At 36.8% G+C, this 27,184-nt stretch overlaps 1 protein-coding gene and 1 pseudogene across 7 annotated transcripts in view; both read right to left on the bottom strand.

The window, feature by feature from the left end:
* TLK2 (tousled like kinase 2) overlaps nt 1–26,303 on the bottom strand; it is an 86,818-nt gene extending 60,515 nt beyond the window's left edge. For 2 of the 7 annotated variants that reach the window (XM_036223634.1, XM_016128182.2), the window contains exons 1-2: nt 25,476–25,626; nt 23,904–23,989 (exon numbers count right to left, since the gene is read on the bottom strand). In XM_036223634.1, the coding sequence (XP_036079527.1) occupies nt 23,904–23,989; nt 25,476–25,611 (222 nt within the window). In that variant the 5' untranslated portion in view covers nt 25,612–25,626. Of the gene's footprint in view, nt 1–9,364; nt 9,539–23,903; nt 23,993–25,475; nt 25,627–25,797 lie in introns of those variants that run through there. The other 5 variants (XM_036223635.1, XM_036223636.1, XM_016128191.2 and 2 more) reach the window with 4 other exon arrangements.
* LOC118604808 lies at nt 3,082–3,200 on the bottom strand (annotated as a pseudogene).
* Nucleotides 26,304–27,184: the final 881 nt, after the last annotated feature.

The following is a 27,184-nucleotide window of genomic DNA, read 5'->3' as shown; positions in this document are numbered from 1 at the left end:
CATAAGACTGTCAGTCAATTTCTCAACAGAAAACTTCAAGGCCAGAAGGGCTTGGTACAAAATATTCGAAGCGATGAAAAGCAAGGACTCACAACAACCAAGAATACTCTACCCAACAAAGCTATCATTTAGAATTTAAGGAAAGATAAAAAGAGCTTCTCAGACAAGAAAAAGCCAAAAGGAGTTCATCACCACCAAGCCAGTATTGTGGGAAATATTGGAGAGACTTCTTTAAGAAGAAAAAAAATACGTATCCAAAATATGAATAAAGAATGGCAGTAACTACATATCTATCAACAAATACTTCAAACGAAAAAGAACTAAATGCTCCAATTGAAAGATAGGGTGGCTGAATGAACAAGAAAAAGACCCTTACATAGACTGCTTACAAGAGACTCACTTCGGATTAAAAGACACACACAGACGGAAAGTAAAGGGGTGGAAAAAGATATTTCATGACAGACCTAGAGGGTATTGTGCTGAGAGGAATAAGTCAGATTGAGAAAGACAAATGCCATATGACTGCAAGTATATGTGGAATCTAAGAATAAAAAAAAACACCCAGAAACAAACAGAGAACATTTTGAGGGTTACCAGATGGAAGTGGGCTGGGGGAGTTGGTGAAAAAGGGGGAAGGGATTAAGAAGTACAATGAGTAGCTACAAAATAGTCATGGAGATATAAAGTATACTCGTCCCCCGATTTACGCAAACTGTCCTTTCTTCTTTCGTCTTTTTATTGTCCTTTTTTTGTCTTGTCTTTTTGTCCTTTCGTCTTTTTTTAAGTGGGAGGAAACCATCTAAAAAGTGTCCTCCAGTACAAAAAATATATATTCAAGAAATAGGTTAATATAAGTCATAAAAATATTTCATATATTTTCACAAATGAAAATTTAGAAAAACCAAAATTTATTTTATGTTTTTGGTGTCTGTACTGTAATCTAAAGCAATCAACCTTCTCTTTTTATCTGGCACAAAGTCACTACTTCATCACTCGAAATATTTGGAAGTACTACTTTGGTTTCATAATTTATGTTTACATTTTTGGATGACCTTTTCCCAACCTCATTTTTGCTAAGTTTTCAGAAATTCTTCGATATTCACTGCAAAAATCTTTTCAAAATTTTAAGGCTCATAGGCTATTTTGATCAATATCTATAACTGCAGTTCCCAGTTTTGTGGCCAGTTGAAGAGCTTTGTACTTATCTTCTTCAGTGAATGAAACTGGTTCAAAGTCATTGCCATATTCATTGGTAGGATGGGCTTCATATATTAAGTGAATTAATTCATTATCAGTTAATTTGTAATCGACCATACTTTTTTATTTGCCATTCAATGAACTTCCTTATTAATTGTGTAATTATTAGTTCTTTGTACATTGCTGAGCTGTTACTGTCTTTTAGAAAGAGTTAAGTGCCAAAATGAAAATGAAAAAGAACTGTGTAAAATGAGACCGTGTAAATGGAAACCCCGTATAAAAAGTTCACTAAATGGGGAATGGGGTACAAAAAAACTTGCATAAAAAAATATCGCATAAATTTAAGGACAAATAGAGCACAGGAATATAGTCAATAATACTGTATAACTATGTATGGTGTCTGATGGGTACTAGATTTATTGGGGTGTTCACTTTGTGAGTTATATCGATGTCTAATCACTATGTTGTACACCTGAAACAAATACATCTATAATTAAACATACCTGAAACTAATGCCAACTATAATTAAAGAGTAAAAAAATATTAAAGAAAAAAAAGCCAATCACATATTAAATGATTCCATTCATATGAAAATTCAGAAAAGGAAAATCTAAGACAGAAAGTATATTAGTGGTTGCTTAGAATAGGAGCTGGGGGATCGGGTGGGGGGAATGGGAAGTGATAGCTAAAAAACATGGTGTTTCTTTTTGAGGTGATAAAAATGTTCTAAACCTGTGTTGATGGTTATCCATATCTGTGAATATACTAAAATCCAATGAACTGTACATTTTAAATGAGTAAACTGTATGGTATATGAATTATATCTCAATGAAGCTGTTAAAAAAAAACCAGTTACTAGGCTTAGTGTCAGAAATAATTTACATTCCCTATTAAGTGTCTTAAGTATTCCTTTCACTGTATCCTAAAGTGTACTTTTTAAGTTGTAATTAACACACTATACCAGAGAGTCTCATAGTGAGATACTTCTGAAGCTGCAAAGAATAATAAAGTGAAACTAAGAAGAAGAAATAAAATCATGTATTTCCAGGGACATAAATCATCAGAAGACTTACTCCTATAAAGAGTTCCACAATGTTTTAAATGAAAAAAAAAAAAAGAGCTTTATTTACATAAAAATTTTACAATATTTTAAGTTAAATATTTCTAAGCCCAAATAATAAAAATATTCTTTCATAAGTTATCTTTATTTGTAATCATTATGAAGCATTATCCCCCTGGAGAGTACTAAAACATACATTAAGTTTTAACTATCCACTTTACCCACCACACATCCCTCACTTTCAAAAGGAAATGACGAGTGACAAATACAGATAAGTGAAAAACTTTTTTATTAGCAATTACTAATAATGAAATAAACTATAAAGTGTATATAATAGTGGCATACCTATAGTGTTTGAAATACCAATTAATGCAAGAGGCACAAGGATCTCAATTGAAAGACCTGTCCTTTTCTGAAGCCCAGCATCCCACATTATAAAATGGTTAAATTTAATTAGTAAGGATAAATGACATACACTCCCTGTTCTAAAACAGATCACTGTCTGTCTAGTAAGGGAGCTAACCAAAAACTGTTAGGCAAACTGAATGTTATCTTTCAAAAATGGCACTACGATTAAAAAACAAATGAAAAAAGCAGAAAAAAATTAAAGTAAAGGAGGATAAAGAGGCATTAAATTCAACGTATGATCCTTGATTTCATCCTGGATTTCAAAACAAAGCAGAACCAAACAGCTAGAAAGGGCATTATAGTGACAAATGAAAAAACTGAACTTGAACTGTATAGATAATCAAGTCCTTTTACAAACTAGTCCATTATCATCAGTTCCTCTTTCTTTTTCTTTTTTTCTTTTTTCTTTTTTTTTTTGCCTACAGCACCCGGTATTCCTAAGTGGTCTTCCATCTAAGTACTAACCAGGCTCAACCTTGCTTAGCTTCCAAGATCAGACGAGATCCGGCATGTTCAAGGTGGCATGGCGGTTGACGCTGGTGAGAATTTTAAAAAAAGGTACAGCCGATTTGGAAAATTGTTTGGCAGTTTCTTTTAAAACAAAAAATGTACTTAATACTTAACATATGACCCAGCAACTGCACTACTGAACATATGTTCCAGAGAATAATATATGCAAAAACCTGTAATGTTCACAGTGGTCTTATTCATAAGTCAAAAACTAGAAATAAATCAAATGTCTTTCAATGTATGAATGGTTAAACCATGGTATATCCATACAATCTTAAAAGGCTGTATACCATTTATACGTGTGTGTATGTATGAATATGTATATACGTAAATACAAACATATCTATCATGAAATAATGAATTTAGAGATGGAGAATAGATTGGTGGTTGTCGGAAGTTAGGGTTTCAACAGAGAGGGGGTGGGGTTGCTACACAGGAGTAGCGGGAGCGAACTTTGTGGTGATGGAGCAGTTCTATGTCTTGATTATAGTGATGTGGTTACGAGAAGCTACACAAGCGATAAAACTGCACAGAACAACATACACACACACATCCACAAATGATACATGTAAAACGTGAAATCTAAATGAGTTCTGTGGATTTTACCAATGTCAATTTCCTGGTTTTAATATGATTATGAGAGAGTCTCACATTAGGGGAGGAGTACCTGAAACCTATCTGTATATTTTTTTTGCAATTTCCTTTGAATCTATAATTTTGAAATGAAAGGTTTTTTAAGTTTTTATACTTTATGTATTATGTACTTGCTATATTATTATTTTACATGAGACTTATCTATTCCTTGAAAGGTTAGGGAGTATTAACTTTTGCCCCACTTCAAGGAACAAGAGAAAAAAAAAGAGAAAACAGTTTTATAATTGCCTCAATTTTTCCTTGGTTTATGAGTCTATTCGGATTTTTACATCTTATTTTGTCGACATAATTCCTATTATTTTTGAGTGAAATTATCTACGTCGCTGAGACTTTCATATTAATATCATGTAACTAATGGCATCCATCTCTAGTTTTTTTCTCTTTGTAGGTCCTCTGTATCTTTTTTACACCCAGTTTACGCCCTCCATTTTCCTTTGTTTCCTAATTTTCCAGCTCTGGAGTAATTCCTGTTATTCTGTTTTGCAGTGTATTTATTTCTTGTTGTAGTTTGTTTTTTCCTTTTTTTTTTCCTTTTCCTACAACCTTAAAATTGAATGGTGAATTCATACCTTTGTATGTTAAGTATTTCTCTGTCCATAGACGGTATTTTCATTTATCTTATTTTCTAAGTAAAATAGTCTGTTACTTGATATTTGGTGTACAGTAGCTATTTAGGAGAACACTTACTAACATCTAAAGCACTGGAGAAACTGTCCCTTAAATGAGTCACATCAGGCTGAAAAAGAAGACAGTAATAATTTTTTTAACCAAGTATGATGATAAGTTACACTCCTACGTTAAAAAGTCCCATTTTCTATGCCAACATGTAAATTGTTTACCCTGTCTCCTGCTACAAATGATTTTTGCAGATAAACCAAGTGGTCAGTTTAAAAAAGAGACGAGTCAAGTTTCTTGTTTTTTAAAAAAGTATGGTTTCCAAAAATAAAGTAAAACACATTTTTAATATACTTAAAATGCATTTTTCAGGGAGCTTAAAAAAAATCAGTCAGTAGCAAGCCTAAAGAAAACTTTGCGGATAAGCTATAAACCCATGAAAACTGAGGTTAAGATGTAAATGTGGACAATCAGCCTTTAGCACATTATGAAGCTCATATAAACTAAGGAAAACTTGCAGAAAAGGGGCCAAAAGGTTAATCTTTTACTCCCGTAAATGTTTAAATGTCAACATTTACTGAGTTTTTAAAGTCTTCATTTCCTCCTTGGACTAAGTAGGCATCTTAAAAAGGATTGAGAACAGGGGACAAAAGTTAAACTTAAGTATAAAGGAGCACAGTTGACAACAGAGTCAAACTACCTCAAGCAGTAAAGGTACTCTATTAAACGCTAGACCTACTGGAAAATTAAAACTACGTCTCTATAATTTTTTTAGTCATTAGTAGTACCACTTTTACACACCACAGCAGAATCAAATCAGCAAATAGAACAGTTTGACTCCCAGAGACCTATGACACTGGTCAGTTACCAAGTGTTTTTAGCAGTGAAGTCTAAATTCTTACTTGACCTGTACAAGCAGAGTTCAAGGTCAAATGAACAAAAGCCTCATTTGAATCATTAAAAAAGAGAGAATCACAGTCCTTCAATCAATCCTAAGATTTGAGTCAGTTTACAGACCCAGAACTAAATGAATGAGGGGTCTCCTTGAGGAAGAATTCCACTACATTGTCAAATATTCACAGTCAGTCCTCCCAGCCTTCCTCCAAAAGGACCATGGCTTTTTACCAAGATCGATTGTGCACTGGGGGAAACAAAATCATCAAAGAATTTTCAAGGATTATTAGACACTGGCTCTGAATTGACACGAATTCCAGAAGACCCAAAACATCACTGTGACCCACCAGTCAGAATATGGGTTTATGGAGGTCAGGTGATCCATGGAGTTTTAGCTCAGGAATGTCTAACAGTGGGTCCAGTGGGTCCCTTCACTCATCTTGTGGTTATTTCCCCAGTCTCAAAATGCATAACTGGAATAGACATACTCAGCAACTAGCAGAATCCCCATATTACTTCCTGAATGTTCCCAATTTAGCAGATAGCACTGTACCCCTTTAACTTAGAAAATCATCTTCAGCAATACTCACCTCAAGAAAGAAATTTAAGGAACAAATGAACTTTGACTTATTTAAAAACCAGCAATACATCTGAAACAACATGGATGGACCTAGAGGTTATTATGCTGAGTGAAATCAGTCAGAGAAAGATAAATACCATATGATTTCACTTATATGTAGAATCTAAGGAACAAAAAGAACAAACTAATCAAAAAATGACTCAGAAATATAGAGGACAATTTGGTGACGGACAGAGGGGAGGTTAGGGGGCTGAGAGAATGGGGTGAAGGGTTCAAGAAGTACAAATCAGTAGTTGATAGATGATCACAGAGATGGGGAGCACAGCATAAGGAATGCAGTTAGCATTAATATATTGGCTAGGTGGAAAACTAGAGGAGAAGAAGGAGCAATTAGGGGGATCATTTTATAAACTATACAAACGTCTAACCTGAAACTAATAAAAAAAGAAAAAAAACTTAAAAAAAAAAACCTTGGAACACTATTACAATCTAGTCAAACACAAGTTTTATAACTATAGTCCAAGCTAACTGAGGTAGCTCTTTACTACGATAACCAACCGTGATATCAGGTGAAGCTAACTAGAAAACCACAAGAAATGTTCAATTGAATCAACTGGCTTACTGCTATTAACAGTAGCAAACATACTTGAGTGGCAAAAGATAATAATGATGAAGTCTATTTCTGACTTTCATTTAATTCTGACCAAAAGTGGGGTGATTTTATCATATACTTGAAACTAACATAATGTTGTATGTCAATTATACTTCAATTAAAAAAGTCTCAATATCCCCCCTCAAAAAAAAAGGTGGGGTTAACTTTAATGAATGATTTTGTTTTAGTAAGCAAATGAAAATATTCCAGTATACTGTCAAGAAAATCCTTAATATTAATGATTTTTAGTAACATTTCAGTCATGCCAAATCTTAACTATGAGATTTAATAACATCTATTTGACAACTAGCAAGCCTAACAGTAAGAACAACAAGAAATCCTTTAACTGTCTTCTTTCCTGGAAACCTGCCTATGGAAGTCCATGTAATTCACTCTAGATCTGGTGCATGTAATCAAAAAGACAGATAATGTACTGGCAAGGATAGGGAGAAGGTTTAACTCACATACTGCTTGTGGGGATGTAAAAAGGAGCAGCTGCTTTGGGAACCAGTCTGACAATTCTTCAAATGCTTAAACTAATACCTAAAATAGTACAGGTATTCTTAGTTTTAATTAGGTCCAGCCTTGAATGCAGTATCCCTTAACCATAAGACCTAGCAAATTCCACTCCTAGGAATATACACAAGAGAAATGAACACACATGTGCACACAAAGACATGTATATGAAATGTTCACAGCACCAATGTTTATAAAAGCCAAAAAATGGAAACAACTCAAATGTTCACCCATGGGAAATGGATAAACAAAATGTGGTATATCCATATATGATGGCATATTATTTGGCCATAAAAAGAAATGAAGTTTGAACACATGCTAAAATATAAATGAACCTTGAAAACATGATGGTAAGTGAAAGAAGTCGGTCACAAAAGACCACATATTGAATGATTTCATATGCATGAAATGTTCAGAAGAGGCAAATCTACAGAGACAGAAAGTGAATTAGTGGTTGCCTAGAGCTGAGAGCTATGGGATAAAGGTCTCTTTATGAGGTGATGAAAATGTTCTAAAATTTATTGTAGTAATGATTGCATGATTCTGTAAATACACTAAGCCATTGAATTGTACACCTTAATTGAATAAATTGTATGGTGTGTGAATTATATCTCAATAAAGCTGCTAAAAAAAAAGATCCAATAAAATTTTGCTAAACACGGGAAGTATTACAACTTTAGGACAGTGCCGCTATCATGGTGGATACAGAAGACCATCAAACATAATCCTGCCTTCTAGTGCTTCCTGGAAGGATTAGGTTACCCATTTCTCCTAATTTTCACATCCTTTATCTCATTTAATAGTTCTTAAAGAGTGACAAAATACTGTTCTGCAAATATATTTATAGGATGACTGTTTAAAGAACAGTGATCCAAAGCAGACCTACATAAAGCAACATCTCTATGGCAGAGCTCAAAACCATCTGCTGAATAAAAATAAGCAAGATGCAAAACAATAATGATAGTATGATTCAATTTTTATAAAAATCACACACAAAAGTCAGTACTGTATGTTTTCTACTAGGTAAACATGTATGCGAATGGATAAGTACAATATTTTTTAAAATCTAGATGGATACACACAAAGTTCCAAGAGCTCTTACAGTTTTCATTATTATAAAAGAATGCACACATTCCTAATATAACTGAAAATTAATCATTACAAAAACTAATCCTAATGAAAAAGGGGACTTCAATATACACAGAAGCATCCATCATATGGATGGACCACTATACATTTCACTATAAAGCTTACAATTTAGCCTTTAACCTTTCTCCTTAAGCTAAAAAAGTTTCCTTTTATAGATTAAAAACTACAAATTCAATATTTACAAATAGAAAAGAGAAGCTCTTTACAAAACTCTGGGGCACATTCACAGTAAAGACAACACAGAAGAAATAGTTGTAAGAATAGGAACAAAAAGATATAGATTGATATAATACAGATTTAAAATATCCAAGAGATATATAACCCTGAAGAAAGTTTGATAACAATAAGTTTAGCTTCCTGACTTTAACTGTTTTAAAGATATCATTAATTAATGTGTAAGAAACAAACCCACTGTGGCCTCCCTCCTACAGGAAAACAGTTTAACAACATTTCTATTGTAGAACCCAATACATTGGTACAATGATAGGAGGCAAGCGTCTAAATTCCAGTCCTGCCACTTATTGTGGCACGACCTACAGCAAGTCAACTGCTCTCTCCGATCTTCAGTTTACTCATCTGTAAAGAGCCAGGAAGACATCATTACTGCCCTTTATGACCCTTCAAGGGCTAGAATTTATGACAGTAATTTTAAGTTTACATAGTCAATGACTTTACCTCCTACACACAAAACTTAGCTGTTTCCAGTTTCCACTTATCTGGGTGCTGGAAGAGTGCTGGGAGATTTTCCACCAAGGCACAGCAATTTCATCTGCTCACCCTCCAGTTCTAACAATTACAGTACTATCCAATCATCGAGATGGTAGTGCATTTTATATAACCCAGGTAAAGACTCTTAGCTAGGTTACTGCTATTTATGCCCCTAAAGAATATTGTTTTCCAAGGCACTTGACTCATGGCTCACAGTTAAGCATGGCAATTTAAATAGATTGACAAAGACTTGGATTCAAATGTATTAAAGTCATTTTAAAAGTGGTGTCTTGACATATCAGCTATGAGGAGTATCATTAATCATATCACCAACAGTTCTTTATTCTTCTCAGTGACTTACTTTTAAAAGAAAATAAAGAAGAGATTCAAAATTAGCACTATAAAAATTAATCTCACTTACTTGCATTTCTTGAATGGGAAACAATGGGATGGCCCAGAGGTGTGACCAATAGAAAAATGATTGAGAACAGCTGGTACCGACAGTTTAAAGTCATATAGATGTGGGACTGAATCACTGAACCACTGTATGAAACTGGGCAAATCACTTAAGCTCTATGAGCTCTGGTCTTCTCATCTGTGATAAAAGAGGAAAAACCACCCACCTTAGGGATATTGCAAAGATTAAACAATGCTATTTGTTGGGGGGCTGGGGGTGAGGGTAAAACACTGTCTGAAATATAGCTGCTGTCAGTGAAGATTAGTTGCCTTTTTCCCCCTATATAGATGGGAGTATGGGAGGATATGCGTGAACCATCCTTAACATGAAACTTTAACCAACCAAGCCAACCAGTTTTAACCACCCTATAAACTGCCAAGCATGTATTACAACAAAATAGTTTGCTACATATAGAGGTCAGATTATTAAACAAGCCACAATATTTAAGATCTAACTAAAAGGTAAAGGCTTTAGACCACTCATCTGTTACAAGGTCATTTAGCTTCTTTCCTTTATTCTATTAATATGGTGAATTACACTGACTTTTAATGTTAAATCAACCTTGCAACTGGGATTAAACCCAATTGGTCATAGTGTATATACACTTTCATGCACACCTATATACATATACACACACTGCTAGATTCGATTTGCTAATATTCTGTTAATTATTTGTGCATATATATTCATGAAGGATAGTGAGCTATGGCTTTCTTTTTTTCTAATGCCTGTGCCTGGTTTGGTATCAAGATAATGCTGGCTTCATAAGTGTTTTCTGAAATTTGTGAAAAATTTATGATCTCTTCCTTAAATAGTTAATATAATTAGCCAATAAAGCCATGTGGGTTTGGACTTTACTTTGAAGAAAGGCTTTTAATCACAAATTCAGTGTCTTTAATAAATATAGGGTTATTCTGATGTGCTATTTCATTTATTTCAGCTCTTTCTCTCCTACTTAGTTTGCTCTTACTCTAGCTTCTTAAGGCAAAAGTCACTGATTTTAGATCCTTCTTTTGGAAGCTATAAGTTTCCTTCTAAAACATTCCTTAGCTACATCCCTCAAATTTTAATATACCTTGTGTTCATTTTCATTCAATTCAAAATATTTACTAACTCCCCTTTTGAGTTCTTCTTTGATCTAAAGATTATTTAGAATTATGTTATTTAACTCAAATATTTAGTATCTTTTTTTTTCGATTTCTCATTTAATTCCATTGTAGTGAGAGCAGTATTCTCTATGATTTCAATCCTTTTAAACTTGTTGAAACATGTTTTACAACCCAGCATATAGCCTGTTTTGGTAAACGTTCCATGTCCACATGAAAAGAATGTGGCCAGTGTCCTATAAGTGTCAATTAAGTACAGGCTATTGATAATACTGTCCAAATCTTCTATAACCTTGATTTTTTTGCCTACTTGCTCTACTAATTATTGAGAGAATATTGCAATTTCTAACTATAATTGTGGATTTATCTATTGCGCCTTTCAGGTATCAGTTTTTGCTTCACTATGTTATTGGATGCATACACATTTAAGACTGCTGGGTCTTATCAATAAATTGATCCCTTTTTCATTATGAAATGTGCTTCGTTACCCCTTGTACTATTTTCCTTGTTCTGAAGTCTCCTTTGTCTAATAGTCACTCCAGCTTTTAGTGTTTACATAGTATCTTTTTCTTTTTAAATATAAAGATACAGTTTAAAAATAACATGGGTTTCTTGTGGACAGCATACAGTTGCATCATATTATGTGATCTAACCTGACACTCTTTTAATTGGAGTGCTAGGTCATTTACAATTTATTTAATAATCAATATATTTGGGTTTAAATCTATCATATTGTTAATTACTTTCCTATCTGTTACATTTTTTGTTTGTTTCTTTTACTTCTTTTCCTTCCTTCCTTTAGGGCTGAGGTGAATTTTTTTTTCAAGTGTTCCATTTTATCTCTGCTAAGGAATTATTAGCTATTATCACTCTGTTTTGTCTAGTGGTATGCATATTTAACTTCTCATAGTCTACCTTCAAATAATCTGAATATTATCTGAAATTAGTAACACAGAGATCTTAGAAATTTGTTGTAACCAAAGGTTTGTTCGTAAAAGCAGAACCCCATTATAGCAGATGGCACCATAAAAAGTTTTAAGGATAGCCCATAAGAATTCTGTTCTAAGCTTGTATTTCAGAAACAAATAAAACTTTAGATAACTAGTTACAATAAGTTATCTACAACAAATAATTCTGTACAACAAATGGCTCCTCTGGTTCTATTCCAGAATATGTAACAATCTACTTTGTTTTTTTAAAATTTCCTATTGAGTGCTATTAACAGGTAAGACCTTTTTATTTGCTCCAGTATCTAACATGACATAGTTTCATCTCACTTTTCCCTATATAAAATATTGCAAATCATCTCTAGAATAATACTCTTTCAAAACAAGCCACCAAATTTTAATACAGCATTTAAAAAGAGATGGCTTTATATACACCATCAACTATCACTAAATAAATCGAAACTTTTAACTTTCTAATTCATTATACAGAGCTCTTATTTTCACTCCAGGATCTCCAGAACTGTGACTTTTAATAATATTTATAATATTACAAATTAATCTCATTATCTCAAAATATGAAAGCCTTATGAAATTTGTTATGGCGAGGATTTATCTGTAATAGTACTTGCAGCAGAACCTAATATAGGTCATCTAAATCTCAGAATATATATTATTGCCACTCACACAGAGAACTCAAAAGGGCCTTAGAGGTTGTCTGGTATACAGATCTATTCCTTGGATCTCCAACAAGTCCTAAAGATAATAATGGGGGGTCTCCGAACTATTTTTCACCCACATAGCCAATTTAAAATGCCAAACTGACTTGACTTTAGCTAAAATTTTATCAACTCCGCATAAATAAAAGAATTGCAATTCCTTATAGTAATAGTCACCTGATACTTCTCTAAAGCTCTAATAAAATTGAGGAAATAAAGTATTGTTTAATAAATCCAGTTTAATTGGAAAAAAAAAAGGCCTTTTAAAACATAGCTACCAAGGGAGTGAAGAGAAGGATAATAAAGATTGGGAATTAGACTTAGTCTGGTCTCCTACACAATAACTCTCCACACAACATCTTTAATAATTATGTACTTACACGCTTCTGCTCAAATACTTTCTGTAAAGAAGAATGTGTTCTAATCTGAGGCTACTGATAGATGATGGTTTTTAACCCTATGTCAAGTCCCAGAATTTTTTAGGAATGTAATAAAAACTGTGGACCTTTCCATTGAGAAAAAGATAAATCCATAAATATATACAAGCTTTTACCTATCATTTTACGAGGTTCAAGAATCCTGACATCTGTCCATGGACTCTTCTGCCCATATTTGACTATGGGGAAACAAATGCTCTCATTCACTGTGGCTATAGCTACCAAAACTACAAATGCAATTCCACTTTAAATCCACTTATAAGGATTTACCTTGTAAATATATGTAAACGTGTGAAATGAATTATGTACAAAGCTATTCACTATAGCACTGCTCATATCAACAAAACATCGAAGTGTCCATTAGGAAACAGGTTAAATTATGGTACAGCAGTACAATGGAATATTAAGCAGCCTTGAGAAAAAAGGACAAAGAAACCCTACATGTACTAATACAAAAACAATTTCTAAATTATTTTATACACAAAAAATCAAAATACAAAACTGCAGATATGTTTGTCTCTATATTTTTATATGCAGTGATGAATATATATGTATTTATCTACATATACATATTATACATATATCAAGTATTTATGATGTATCACATATATCAATTATATACATATATATATAAAAAACATAAAAAACTGCTCATAATAGCAGTTATGTCCAAGGAGGGAAATCAGAGGATACAGGAAAGGCATAGAAGAGATGTTTCACTGTATATCTTTTAAATATTTTAAATTTTGTACTATGTAACTGCATAATCTAATCAAAATTAATCCTTTAAAAAAGAACCTCTGCCCTAGACCCTAAGAAGTTTTGCTACGGTTTGAAACCAAGCTATTCTGTACTATCATTCTATGACTTATTCAAAATATTTTATCATAACTTTTCTTGTGTTGTTTATCAACAGTAATCTTAGTGATCTTTCTGAGTAACACAAAAAAAGTATCATCCTTCTACACACAACCTGACTCTTGAGCAAATAATTATACTCACAACCTGACCCTTGAGCAAATCATTATACTCTCTACTCTTAGGAGCATAACACCTTCACATCTCAATCTCTACTCTCAGCTGTGTGCCACAGACATCCGGGTCCATATCTGCCTGATTATAGTGCCTCAAGAGTATACAGTGCATCTGGCTGATTTTTTTTAAAAAAATCCTCCATAACACCTAGATACAGTAGAGTGCTGAAAGTCTGGGCACTGAGATTTTCCTTCATCTTATTCAGATGATTGCAGAGGCAGGCCAGAAAAAGTTGATGGAACATTCTGTCTTGGTTCTAGCTGGTCAATTGCTAACATAATAAAGATTAGATAAGTCAGTTTTGGTTTGACCCTAGCAGCTACTGCTAAATTTGAACACTAAATCCAACTGATAAGGTTAATTTATAACAGAAGATATCCCAAACTAGAAGTGCCATCTCCTGAGGTTAACTAGCCCTTTAGATTACCTTTTAATTTCACAATTAATCCTTAGTATTTCTCTTGGAGTTGAACAGGTACTAAATTAACACCAACGGTGGCAGCAGTGTATGTGATAAAAGTCAAATATTTTACTCTCTGTATAAGCAAAGTTATCAGTCATACGGGTCACATTCATTAGAACAGATACCATCACCCTGTTATCTTCATGTGGGCAACATTAACACTCTTCATAGGACTTAATATTTGAGGCAATATGATTAAAATAAAATTCTAGTACAGCAAATTTGGATAGTCACTTGCTGTTATCATTCTAAAATTACCTATGCTTTAGTTAAAATAAAAGCCTATCCTATATAACTCGCCAGGTTACACACTAGCTTAGCTCTTCAACTTCCTGGGCAAATAAAACAATTTGCAAACATAATTGCAATTTGAGTATTATTACTAGTTCTTAGATGTTAACAAAATTTCTAACACTTCTAAGGCTTTTGCTGAATGTGAACTAAAAGAAAAAGAATCACCATCTGCTTGCTGCCCTTTGTCAATGAGAAGGGCTCAGGGGAAGTCAAGCTTTAACAAAAGAGTGAAATTTTAATATGATCCAGCCATTCCACTTCTGCATATATACCAAAAGAATTGAAAGCACGGAGTCAAACAGGTAACTCTGTACACCCATGTTGACAGCAGCATTATTCACAGTAGCCAAAAGGTAGAAGCAACCCAAGCATCTCCACTGACAGTTAAATGAATAAATAAAATGTGGGTAAGTATAGTTTATTATAAAGTAAGTACAGAATTTCATTTTTGCAAGATAAAAAAAAAAAGTTCTTGAGAGGGATGGTGGTGATGGTTGCATAACAATATGAATTTAATGTCACTGTACACTTAAAACGGTTAGAATGGTAAATTTTATGTATATTTACCACAATTAAAAAAAGGTAAAGTTTAATGACCAACCTCTTTATCTCCCTCATCTACTTAGGACCAGGAAACAGATAACATTCTTTCTTTGAGAACAGTTTTAAGGAAAATGGTCCATGTCTATTTCCCTTGCTTCTATCTTCAGGGTATACTTAACAGACAGAACAAGGTACTTTCTTGTTCCTAAGGTATTTGCAACCAAAATTCCCAAAAGCCTATATAACATAATGAAGAATTTAATAAGAAAAGAATTTTGGCAAGATTTTGTTCTAGCCTTAACTCCTGAAGATTTTGTATTTTAACACCACTACTCATTCTTTGATAGTATTAGTACCTAAATGGAATTTTTGAGTTTTATTTTCCCCTTTGACTATGGCTCCCTCTTTTGGGGTAGCTCATCAAAAATAAATTTTTTTAACTGGAAGTGCCAAGGTGAAGGAAATGACACCTTACATCTGATGGCTAATGTAATATAACTATGTTCTATTGCTGAACTATAAAGATAAGATTCTAAAAAACTAATATTCCTGGAGTGGAAAGAAAGCACAGAGTGGGACTTAGTCATGAGAACAGGCAAAAAACTAATAAATCAAAGTGAGAAGAACTTAGGCTGATACTATTGATCCTTCACACTGCTCTAATCTGCAAAGGAGTGTTCCTTGGGTAGAAAGCAAGAATAGTCCAAATTATGAAACAAGATTTCCCATGAATGTCTTAATGAGGACAAAAATGCTGACCAGGAGGCAGGCAGATGCTAGAACAAATGATCCTACAGAAGAGGCTCTGTGGCACCACACTAAGCCAAAAGGCTACCCTCGAATAAACCAGAGAATAGAAAGATGCCAACGGTGAAAGTCTCCTTGCTGCAGGCCACAGTTAACTAGTACTCCAATAATGTTTTTTGTTCCATTTTTTTTTTTTTAATGTGCCTAAAGTCTAAGGAAGGAATATCTGGGACCAGGAAAAGCCAAGTCTCTTTCTCGATAGAAATAACAAGGCAACTGTGTAAAAAGTCAAAGAGAATAGCATAAGAAGTGTTGAAACATGGGTAATATACTAAGAAACAGATGCTAAACTAACCCATCTCATCACATCTAGTAGTAGTTAGGACCAAGTGAAGCCTACCACCAAGAGGGACCTAGCAATCTGACAAGGTAACGAGGAAGAACAAGACTGACCAAGTCAAATCATCCCTAGACTCAGGTCTGAAATAAGAAATCATTGCTAATATACCTTATTTGTTTTCTTCTTTTTGCCTTTTTTAAAAGCAAAGTTTTAAGAAATATTTTAATTTAATCTTTATTTAACTAAAAGTAAACAACAAGAAATAAATGACTCTAAAGACCAGGAATGGTGACAACAGCAACCACATATAGGAAAGAAGAAAAAACAAACGAGAAGTGAAAAAATCACAAGGAAAACTATATATGGATTCTTTACCCACTGTGGCACAAGTTCATGCACACTTGTGAATGTTAAAAAGTTTTATATTACTGACTGTAAAAAAAGTGAAATGAGGAATTACTGTATCGAAATCCAGGAGAAGACAAGACTTCAGAAAGGTAAATTCAGCATTCAAAAACTTGCTTCTATTTAACGGTATTTGCTGATTTAATTCTAAAGGAAAAGCTCTGGAACTGAGCAGTACTCAGTGGAGGGAGATAAGAAACCTCAATAAGGGGAGTCTGTGGAACCCACTCCATACTTTAAACAAGGAGCACAAGGGCTACCTTCTCAGGATAAGAGCGACTCATAAGTACACCAGCCCTCACGAAAACTGAATGGATAGGTTTATGCATATTAATAATGAAAAGGGAAAATAAAGAGATGGAATGGAGGTTTGAATAAACTACCCAGTATTCAGTCTTGGTGAGTAAAGACTAGCAATACAGAAGACAGAATAAGAAAAAGAGAAAATGCAGTAAGAAGGTGTAACATATTTTAATGGAGTGGAAGAAGAGACGGTGAATAAGATAGAGGCACAATAATATGAGGAAATGATGGCTAAGGATATGCTATAACTGATGAAAACCAGCAATCCAGATTCAAGAAGGCCAGTGAATCCCGAGGAGTATAAATAAGTCCACCATTCACAAAAATCTGCACGTAGATGTGTACAGCAGCTTTATTCATGATTGCTAAAACTTGAAAGCAACCAAGGTGTCCCTCAGTGGATGGATAAATTAACTGGGTACATCTAGACGATGGAATTACTACTCTGTGCTAAAAAGAAAATGATAACAATAAGGAGGTTGACAGTGCTAAAAAGAAAATAATAACAACAATGAGGCTAAAAAAACTTAAATGCATATTACTAAGTGAAAGAAACACGTCGAAAAGGCTACGTACTTACTCTATGACTGCAATCGCATGATAATACAGAAAAGACAAAACTACAGAGACAGTAAAAACGATCAGTAGTTGCCAAGGGTTAGGGGAGGGAGAGATGAACACTGGCGCGTAGAGGGTTTTAGGGCAGTAAACTACTCCGTATGATACTGTAATAGATACATATCATTATACATTTGACCAAACCCACAGAATGTACAAAACCAAAAGTGAACCCCTATTGTAAACTATGGACTTTGGATGATAATGATGTGTCAATGTAGGTCATCGGCTGGAACAAGTATACTACTCTGGTGGGGGTTCTTGATAATGCATGTGTGGGGGCAGAGAACATGAAGAAAATCTCTGTACCTTCTACTTAATTTTGCTATGAGCCTAAAACTGCTCTAAAAACTAAAATCTATTTTTTTAGAGTATGTGCTCATGTTCTCCCAAAATATTCAGATTTAAAGAAAGCACATGTAAATAGTAAAGAAAAAAAGTGTAATCCAACCTAGACATCTCTCCATCCCCACATTATAGGCAGAAAATCAAATACAAAGAGAAAGTCTCAGAAATGGGCCAAGAAAAGTTTGATTACCTTCAAGAGAACGGCAACAAGACTAAAAATAAGAAGGGTGTAATGGAAGCCAACTGACAATAGAGAACAATGTGCTGAAAGAAAATAATAACTAACCTAGAATTTTAAATCTAGCAAAAAATACCATTGAATAATAAAGCCCAAAATAGACATTTTAAATCAAATAAAAAGGAAAGACAATCACTGACAGACCCACACTAGAGGAATTCCAGAGGATGTGTTTCAGGCAAAAGAAAAAGTCTTCCAGGTAGGTCAGAGATGCAAAAAGGAATGAAGAATAAACAAAATGGTAAACACGCAGGTTAGACTAAATGAACACTAACTATATAAAACAGATTCTATAATAATCTATGGACTCTTAAATATATGCACATACACACAATGGTGGACACACGATATTTTGTGCATTTATCAAAACACAAAGAACTGCACAACACAAAGTGTGAACCTAATGTTAAACTATGGACTTTAGTTAATAGTAATGCATCAATGTTGGCTATCAATTGTAACAAATCTACCACAGTATTGCAAGATGTTCTTAATAGGGGAAACTGGTAGGGTAAGAGGGAGTCTGTGGGAATCTCCTGCTGAATTTTCTGTAAACCTAAAACTGCTCTAAAAAATAAAGTCTATTAACTAAAAAATAATACACACACACACACACACACACACATCAATTAAATACAAAATGACAGCATGTGAGTTGGGAGAGGAATAATGAAGTTAAATCTTCAAGGCTCTTGTTCTGATGAAAAGAAGGGCAAAGGAACTGATTAACATTATCTTTATAAATTAAGGACACATGTTGTAATTTCTATGATAACAAATAAGAGTTACCTAACTTTTCAACTAGAAGGGGAAACAATGTTACAAACAACTGACAAAAAGAAAAGTATGAAAATGCTTATTTCTTTATCTTTCATAGCAGAGAATGAAAAAATTTCAAAAGAAGTAAAAGAAGCATAAGACAGATTTGAACCCAAATATACGTTATTGCATTAAATGTAAATGAACTAAAATTTCCAATTAAAAGACAAAGAGTTCTGAGATTGGATTAAATCAAAAAGCTAGAGTGGACCATGCCTATATGAGTGACAACTAACTTTACTTTCATCTTCTCAATACTCTTTTCCAATTTAACTAAGATTTATTCAATGTATACAATATGCTGAGCAGCTGAATAGTCAAAGATAAAGACATCATCCATATTCTCAAGAAGACTAATAAGGGAAACAAATAACGTATTATAATAAAAGTAGATTATGAAGTATTAATAAGATAATACAATTATATTGGTGGAGGTATCTGAAAAGCTACAAAGAGATATCTGGATTATGCTTTGAAGAATAAGCTGAAGGTATGTCAGGCAAATAAAAAATGAAAGGTAGCGGAGACAACATGAGTCTGTTTGCTAACACTACAGGTTAGGAGATCAGTCATGGTTTGAGGTAGTAGAGCACAGCAGTAGGGGAACAGAAAACTGGCCACAAAGTTGAAAATTTAGACTAAGGAGTTTTAACTTTATCCAGTAGACAACAGGGAGCCTTTAAAGACAGGGAGTAAAACAATAATATTGGTATTTTTTTAGAACTACAACTGGTGGCACTTTACAGAAATATGAATGTGGCAGGAGAGACTACCTATTAGTCCCGAATGAAGTTCTATAAAGGCAGTAGCAGTGGCGAAAGATATATGCTTGGAAAATTTCAGAGGAAAGAGATATGAGTTGATACTTTACATGTGAAATGAGGGGAGAATTAAATAAATACTAAAATAAGTGAAATGGAGAAGACAACATAAAGATAAATATACTTATCAACACTTCCTTAAAATTCACCAGTAGAACTCTATTTTTCAGCATTTATGCCAACTTAGCATTGTCTAACTATGTGTTAAATGTAAAACACCTAAACATATATAAATATTTTTTTAATTATTGGTGCTGGTATGTAAAACAGCTAACACTAGATAGCCGTAGCACCTTCTGATTGATGTCATTAACTAAATGGTAGTAGAGAAAAGTATCATCAGTTGGTTAAACTTCTTTCACAAGTCAAATTTGATCATGTACATGTAATCATGTATCAGACTCACAATTTGTAAGATAGGAAAAGAAATTATTTTTCTTTAAGAAGATAGCAAAAATCTTTTATGTGGTACTATTTAAAGGTATATGGTCTTAAAAAAAAAAATAAGTTTACGGTCTTGCTTCAGGTTCTATAAAGTGAAGGCTCTTACTGTGCCAAAACAAACTGTCCCACTTTTTCAAGGAACTTCTCATTTCACTCTTTTCAATAGCATCCACTTACTTCATAATCTTTTTATTCAATACAAATGAAACCAACGAGTCAAAAAAGTAGGTTACAGTGGGGAATCTAAAAAATGTGACATCTTAAACATTTTTTTGAACTTAAAGTACATAAACATATATTCTGTTGCCAGTCTTTTGATGTAGGCCTTTTGAGTTATCTAGTCGCTGACTACAGTTAATCTACACTGTCTTACAAACCACACCCATAATGCATCATCTACAATTTCTGGTTTCGATTTCAAGTGAAGAGAGAACTTAAAAGATACTTGCCAAGGATCTAAATGAATAATTCTTCCAGATTAACTTAGTTTTCTTTGAATCAACAATTCTTTCATTTTAGTCATATTTCACTGGTTTACATAATTTTGTATTAAATCATATAATTATATTACAAATGTAAAGTTAGCATGAAATGATCCTTGGTAAGCCTATGACTCAACTGGTGGGGGCAATGCAGTGGGCATAAGTCATTATGTCTTATAAAAAGAAGAACAGCGGTCTACTGACTAATATCCCTAGGATACCTATGAAAGATCTAAATTCAATTCTTATTGCTTTTATTGTACATGGAACACTGTCTGGCACATCATAAGTACTATATATGTATTTGCTACTATATTAGCATTAAAATTCAATTAGGTACAGGTAACAGTGCACACAAGGATGAAATTCCACCTACTTTGCAGTCTCCAGAATCAGAGACTACCTGTGCTTAGATTGTCAAAAGGGAGCAGAGAAGGGAACGTAAACTGCGATGCTCCTCATCAAAAATGTGAACATAAGGTATAGTCAGTTTCACATTACTGGAAGTGGATTATCCAGTGCTTAAAGGAAGAGATGTTAAAGAATAGCTCATGACAGCAGGTCAATAAGAAATGAAAAAGTAGGTTCATAACCCAATTTAACCTTATGACCTCAAGAATGCTAACAAGATGGATACAGGGTCTTCTAAAAAATGGCAGCTAGAGGAAGAAAACAAGCTATAGCTTCTTGGTGCACATTAGCCTACTTTCTTCTATCATCAACTCACTAATGACAGAAAACATCAATCTCTTAAACAAAAACCACACAGTACATCCCAAAGCACAAAACAAATGCTCTTGGTTTACCAGTTATTATAAATTAAATATGCTAACAGAAAAGAAACTAAATGCATATAAATGAAATATACAAGAAAATTTAAAAACTTGCAAACAAAAACCCTAAATATAAATAAAGAGCAACCTAAATGTAAGTAATTAATATGGTGGTTTGGCCATGTAGTTTTAGTGTAGGTTTTGTAATACATCTAACTTTTCAGGTGTGAAAAACTTGAAGCAACATAACAGAACATCTGTAACAACCAGGAAGTTCAAAGACTGCAGCTACTTAAAACACTCCTGTCCACTAGGAAAGAATCCACAGTGGCATTGACTTTCTTCCTTCTATGGACATCAAAAAGTACTGAAAATGTTATGAATAGTTCGGAGAAACTCAAGAGACAGTCCATGAGGCCGCGCCAGTCCCACTAGATGGCACTATCACGGGAAAGTCACTCTGCTCTCCCATTTGGAGCAAGGGCTGCAAGCTCTCTTGATCTTTGCAAAAACTGAAAGCTGTCATCAAGACAGAGACACCCTCACTGGGAAATTATGACCCATAATGAGGAATTCAAAACTTGAAGGAGGAGTTTTTCCAAAAGCACCTTTTCTCCCAGTACCATGGCCTCCTCCCCACTCCTATTTCAAATCAGTGGTCTGTGAGATACAACATCTTGCAGGTAAAAGTTGTACAGATTGGCAATTTTTTTTTCTTCTTCCTAACTCCACAAACTACAGAATAATTTACTTTTTTTTCTTCAAGTTTCTTTGCTATGTGTGTGTGTGTGGGGGGGGGGGGGATGACACTCTCTTGCTAGTCCCCAAATAATGTATTTATTGTAATCAATATACTTACCATGGATGGAAATGTCAAATAACATACTTAATGCCATAAAAACATCTGGATAAAAATGAACATCTTTCGCTATATGTTAAAGGTAAAATTTCCTATTAAAATTAATGTGTCAGAAAACAATCTGATGATTGTTTTCTGACACATTAATCTGATGATTGTTTTCTGACACATTAATTACATGATAAATTGAGCCTGGGCAGCGAAACTCACAATGTCACTCATTCTCATCACTATGCTCTATCCCATCAAAAGTATACTTGGATATAGCTATCGAGAACCTAAAAACAGAAGGAAAGAAAAGCACCCTAACAACAAAGCCCACTGAATTTAAGCTATGTACAATCTGAATACAAACTTACTTTTACTCAGTTAAGTGACCATTTGAACAGACAGATTTGGATATGAGCCTTCTGCTGAATTCTCCAGTTAAAAGACACATCAAAGGTCATTAAATTATCAACTGAATCAGAGATCAATGTAACTCTTAAATACAGTACTCACTTCCTGTTGAAGCTACTTCACCTAGATCAAAGTATTTACATTTACAGATATAACTTCGATATATAACAACAGTCAGGAGTAAAGCTCTCCAAAGTGCCCTAAAGTTAGTTATTAAAGTAGCCAAAGAAACCAAGAACTACAAAATGTGTAACAAACCCTATGTTCCCATAGCACCATGGCATAGCTCTAATACAGCTCTCATTACAGTATAGTCTCTGTCTGTATCTCTCGCGCTCTCCACAATGGAGGCGTGGAGGCAGTGTTCTAAGATGTCATTCCTAACACCTTGTACAATGCCTAGTATGCAGCAGGCACTCAATATATGTTGAACGAACAAAAACTATCAAGCTATTCCAGCTCACCAAAATTATGAGACCTGTCAAAGCAACCAGAATTCTCAACTAACCCTTGGCAAATACCTTCTCCGTTAAGAAGCTACCAACAAAAACATGAGACTAACATCTCCATCACCATGAGAAATAAAATTTCTTGAAAAGCACAGAAAGAAATGTATCACATGAAGTCAGAGGTCAAAATGTCAGTCTCAAGTCCAAGTAATAAAACAATCTTGGGTTGGTGAAGCTTTTAAATAAAACACCATAAATATATTTTACATATTGTATTAAAATCAAATATATCCTATGAGAGCAGCAAGGTGAAGTAGCAGGTAAACAAGGACTTACAGGAAGCCGATACACTGCTTAACTTAACACCTCCTGTTGATGGGGGCTTAATTTTATTCTACGCTCCGAGAAAATAAAAAGAGTAAACTAGAAGGAAAAATACTAAGTGAAAGAAAGCAGTCTGGGAGTACAACCAGGAAGAATCCACTGAACTGCAGATCTGAAGAACTGACGGACTTAGCAGAGATAGATTTTTCAAAACTCTACCATATAACTATCCAAAAAGTCCAGAGTAAGGAAGCTATGCCAATATCTTTTAATAGTTTTCTTCTGAGTGACTGAGGAATTTTGACAAAATATGGCACAGAATACACATCCTGTTAGTATTCTTACAATAAGACTCATGGGAAACCTCGTCTATATCAGAGGAGAAAAAGCAGCATATACTCCCATACAGAATACCTTCAAATGTACTGCTAAATGGTTGGGATAACTGGTAGGATTTAAAAGTTCATTGGAACCATGAGCCAAATCTTCTCTCCTACAACCAATCAGTATGTCTACCCAAATTGCCCTTAATTGATTTTTAAATATGTGTAAATTAGACTTTGAACAGTGTTCATTATCATCCTTTTACTCACCTTACTAACACCAACTCCAGTAAACCTGGCCTCTAGTAATTCCTGCCGTCGTGGGTCCAGGCTATGCAATTCTTCCATCATTTCTACTGAAAAAGAAAAAAAAGTAGGTTTTAAGATTATAAAAGCTAAAACATGAGAAGCCAATTTTTACATATAATAAAACTCACTGTAATTATTTCATTGAATGGTCACATACAGGTAAACCTTAAGTAAATACAGCATAGGAGGGATAAACTACAATGTGCTCCACCAAATAGTAACACATCCAAAGTTATAAAGCAGCTCAGGAGTCCTCTTCCGAGCACCACTTACTCTTCTCTCAATCTGATTTGATTTTAACAGCAAAAAACCCTCAAATCCTTCATATACTCTCTGGAAAAGTTGAGCAAGGACTAGCCTGCAAGAAAGAAAATTCCTTCTATCAACCTCGGAATTTAGCTAAGTACTTTTAGCTATTTCTTTCCCAAACACACAGGAACTAGTTTTTAAACTAAAAATATTAATCATTAATAATTTCCTAACAATACAGCATAAATCAGATGTTATAATTAACTTCAAATAATGCTATTATATAGCTTCTTTTCTGTAAAGCTCAGTGGCTCATGAAAAAAAGGAAATTATTTTAAATTGAATAGCGAACCCATGATAAAACCATCAACCTGCATTCACTCAGAAAATTAGTATAGCTCCATAACCATTCCTTTACAAAACCTTCTTGTGACCACTCCCTGGAGCAGTAGGTTTCTCTAGACATCTGCTTTTAGCACTCCTTCCAAACAGGGAGGGGCAGGAGGACACCATTTTTATACTCCTTCCATGACCAGTTAATGCACAGGCTACTTTCAGTAAATACATCCATCCTTTGCAAGAGACCAACTCTTGCAGAACCCACTGGATACTTCTCTGTGAAAAGGGAGCATATAGCATTACACAGAACCCCTTTCGAGATATTATTATTAAATAGTTTTTGGAATGATTGTCATGATTTAAAAGTTCGCTGAAAACATAAATTAAACACTCTTCTGCAATCTAACAACTCCACAATTTCCAGTAACCCCTACAAGTCCTCCAGTTTCATTTCCCTTCCTGGATTGAGAGCCTGAGGTAAAGGGGAATGAAAGGGTGACAAATTAAAGTTTCATCCATACATACAAGTGCAGGTTAGAGAAAGAATTAGGAAATTCTCGGAAGGGTAGAAAGACATCTTATAAAAAGGAAAGGAAAGAAAGAAAACGGAGATTGAGAGTGTTTCCCCAAGTGGCCTTCCTCGCGTGTCGCCCTGCCCTAATCGAGGCCGGAATCGCAGAGGCTGCAGCCTCCCTCAAACCCCAGGGTCTCTCGAAACATTTCCTAAACCTCCATCCCAAGGCCGGACCGGGAAAATGACACCCCAGCGGTTATTCCATTTAATGTCAACTCATGTAAAGGAAATACACACTCTGTCTCATTCCAGCGGGGCCTTGGACTGGGATCCTCCCAGTAGCTCACAGCCGGGAAGCAGGACCGATGGGGCCTGGTCCCCGCGCCCCTCGCCTCCCGCCGGCTCCAAACTTTCCCCAACTCTAGGCCCACCTGTCACGGAGGGAGGGCGGGCAAGCTCTCGGGGGCGCCCGGGAGGCTGCCGGGGCCTCCAGCTGCCCTGGCGCTCCCCACTCCCTGCCGGCCGCCGGTTCCACTCCCAGGCCGGGGCCGCCTGGGCCTCCCCCATCTTCCGCTCGGCCCCTCGGCGACCCGCAGCCCTGGGGGAGCCCCTCCCGCTTCAGCGCCCAGAAGCTGCGGCCCGGCGCCGGCCCCCGGGTGGGCCCAGTCCGCAGCCTCTTCAGCCAAAGGGGTCCCCTGGACGGTTAATGCCCCAGGCCTGGCGCCCTCCCCCGCCCGGGGCTCAGCCTCTCACCTGCCGCTGCTGCCGCCGCCGCCGCCGCCGCTCCACGCTCCTCCAGGGAGGGGCCCCGACCCGACCCGGCTGCGGACCACTCTGCTCTCCCCCTGGGCAGGCCCGGGGCGGAGCCGGGGCCTCTCCTGAGCGCCGCAACCCCCCGCCCGGGCAGCCGCCGCCGGCGCCGGGCTCCACGAGAGGGCGGGCGGGGGAGGGGGGCCGCGGAGGCCGCAGATCCCCGGGCTCGCGTACAGAGCCAGGCGCCCGACGCGGGCCCGGGCCCGGACGGCCACGGGGGGCGCGGGGCCGGCCTCCTGGCGCCGGACAAAGGCCAAAGGAGGCGCAGGAGGGCCCAGGCCGGGCCAGGAGGTGGGGGGCCCGCTCGGCTGGGGGCCACTCGGGTGCGGCGCGGAGGGCGGGGGGGGGGTCGGAACCGCTGGTGCCCGGGACCCGCCTCCGGCCCCTTAATCCGGATCGGTTCGGTCCGGATTAGTAGTGATCGGTGTAAACACACTAGTGAAACCGCGTGTTTCCTCGCGAGATTTGCACGGCTGGGAGGCAGGGGGGGGTCCTGGGGGGGGTGGGGAAGAGCCGACAGTGGGGGAGGAGGGGGAGGGGACGAGGAAGGTGGGGGGGTCCCCGCTGCCCCGGCGCCCCGCCTCCTCCAATCAGCGGCCGGGTTGGCGGGCAGGGGTTAAGCAGGGGACCCCGCGCTGGCGGACGAGGCCGCCGCCTCGTCAGGCGGCTAAGGGCGGGAGGGCAGGCGGCGCCGGCGGACCTGCCGCGACGCGAGGGGAGGTTGGGCCGCCCGCAGATGGGCCGGGACCGGAGTCCCGGAGCCTCCGCTGCCGTCTTTGTATAACCGGCTCCTGCCCAACGGGACCAGCCCCGGCCCCGGCCGATGCAATTGGGCCGGCGCCCTGGGTTGCAGACCGGCGCTGGAGGGGCTTCGCCGCCTGGGTCGGGCACTCTCTGGATCCGCCTCGCCGAACCCCGCACCCGCCTAAACCCTCGTCTCCATGAGTTTGGGGGAGAAGTGGGGTGGTTCTGCCCAGGATGGGTTTTAGAGGAAGAAAGCCCGTGGGCCGGCGTACTGCGCCCGAACTTCCCCGGAGATGCCCAGTTAATGAGTTCCCTGTGCCCACCGGTGTTCGCCGACTCCCACGCCCCGCCACTCCAAAGCGATTGTCCGGCTCTCAGAATCCACACTTGCTGCGCTGGAAAGCGGACAGCACTTTCCCTCCACGTACCTGGTTGCCTGGCCGTCTCCAGGGACAAAAGGTGCCCTGGGATCAAAGCTGAGTGAGCCCCCACCCCCACCAGGATGTTGCCCTCCAGAAGATGGGCGGGGGGCGCTGCCCCAAAGGGACTCTCCAGGCACCCCGGGGGAGGTTCCATTTCAACC

The sequence above is a fragment of the Rousettus aegyptiacus genome, unplaced genomic scaffold, assembly GCF_014176215.1.
Source record: "Rousettus aegyptiacus isolate mRouAeg1 unplaced genomic scaffold, mRouAeg1.p scaffold_m13_p_6, whole genome shotgun sequence".
NCBI classification, from domain to species: domain Eukaryota; kingdom Metazoa; phylum Chordata; class Mammalia; order Chiroptera; family Pteropodidae; genus Rousettus; species Rousettus aegyptiacus.
The sequence above is the reverse complement of the archived record's forward strand: the minus strand, read 5'-3'. Positions and strand labels throughout refer to the sequence as shown.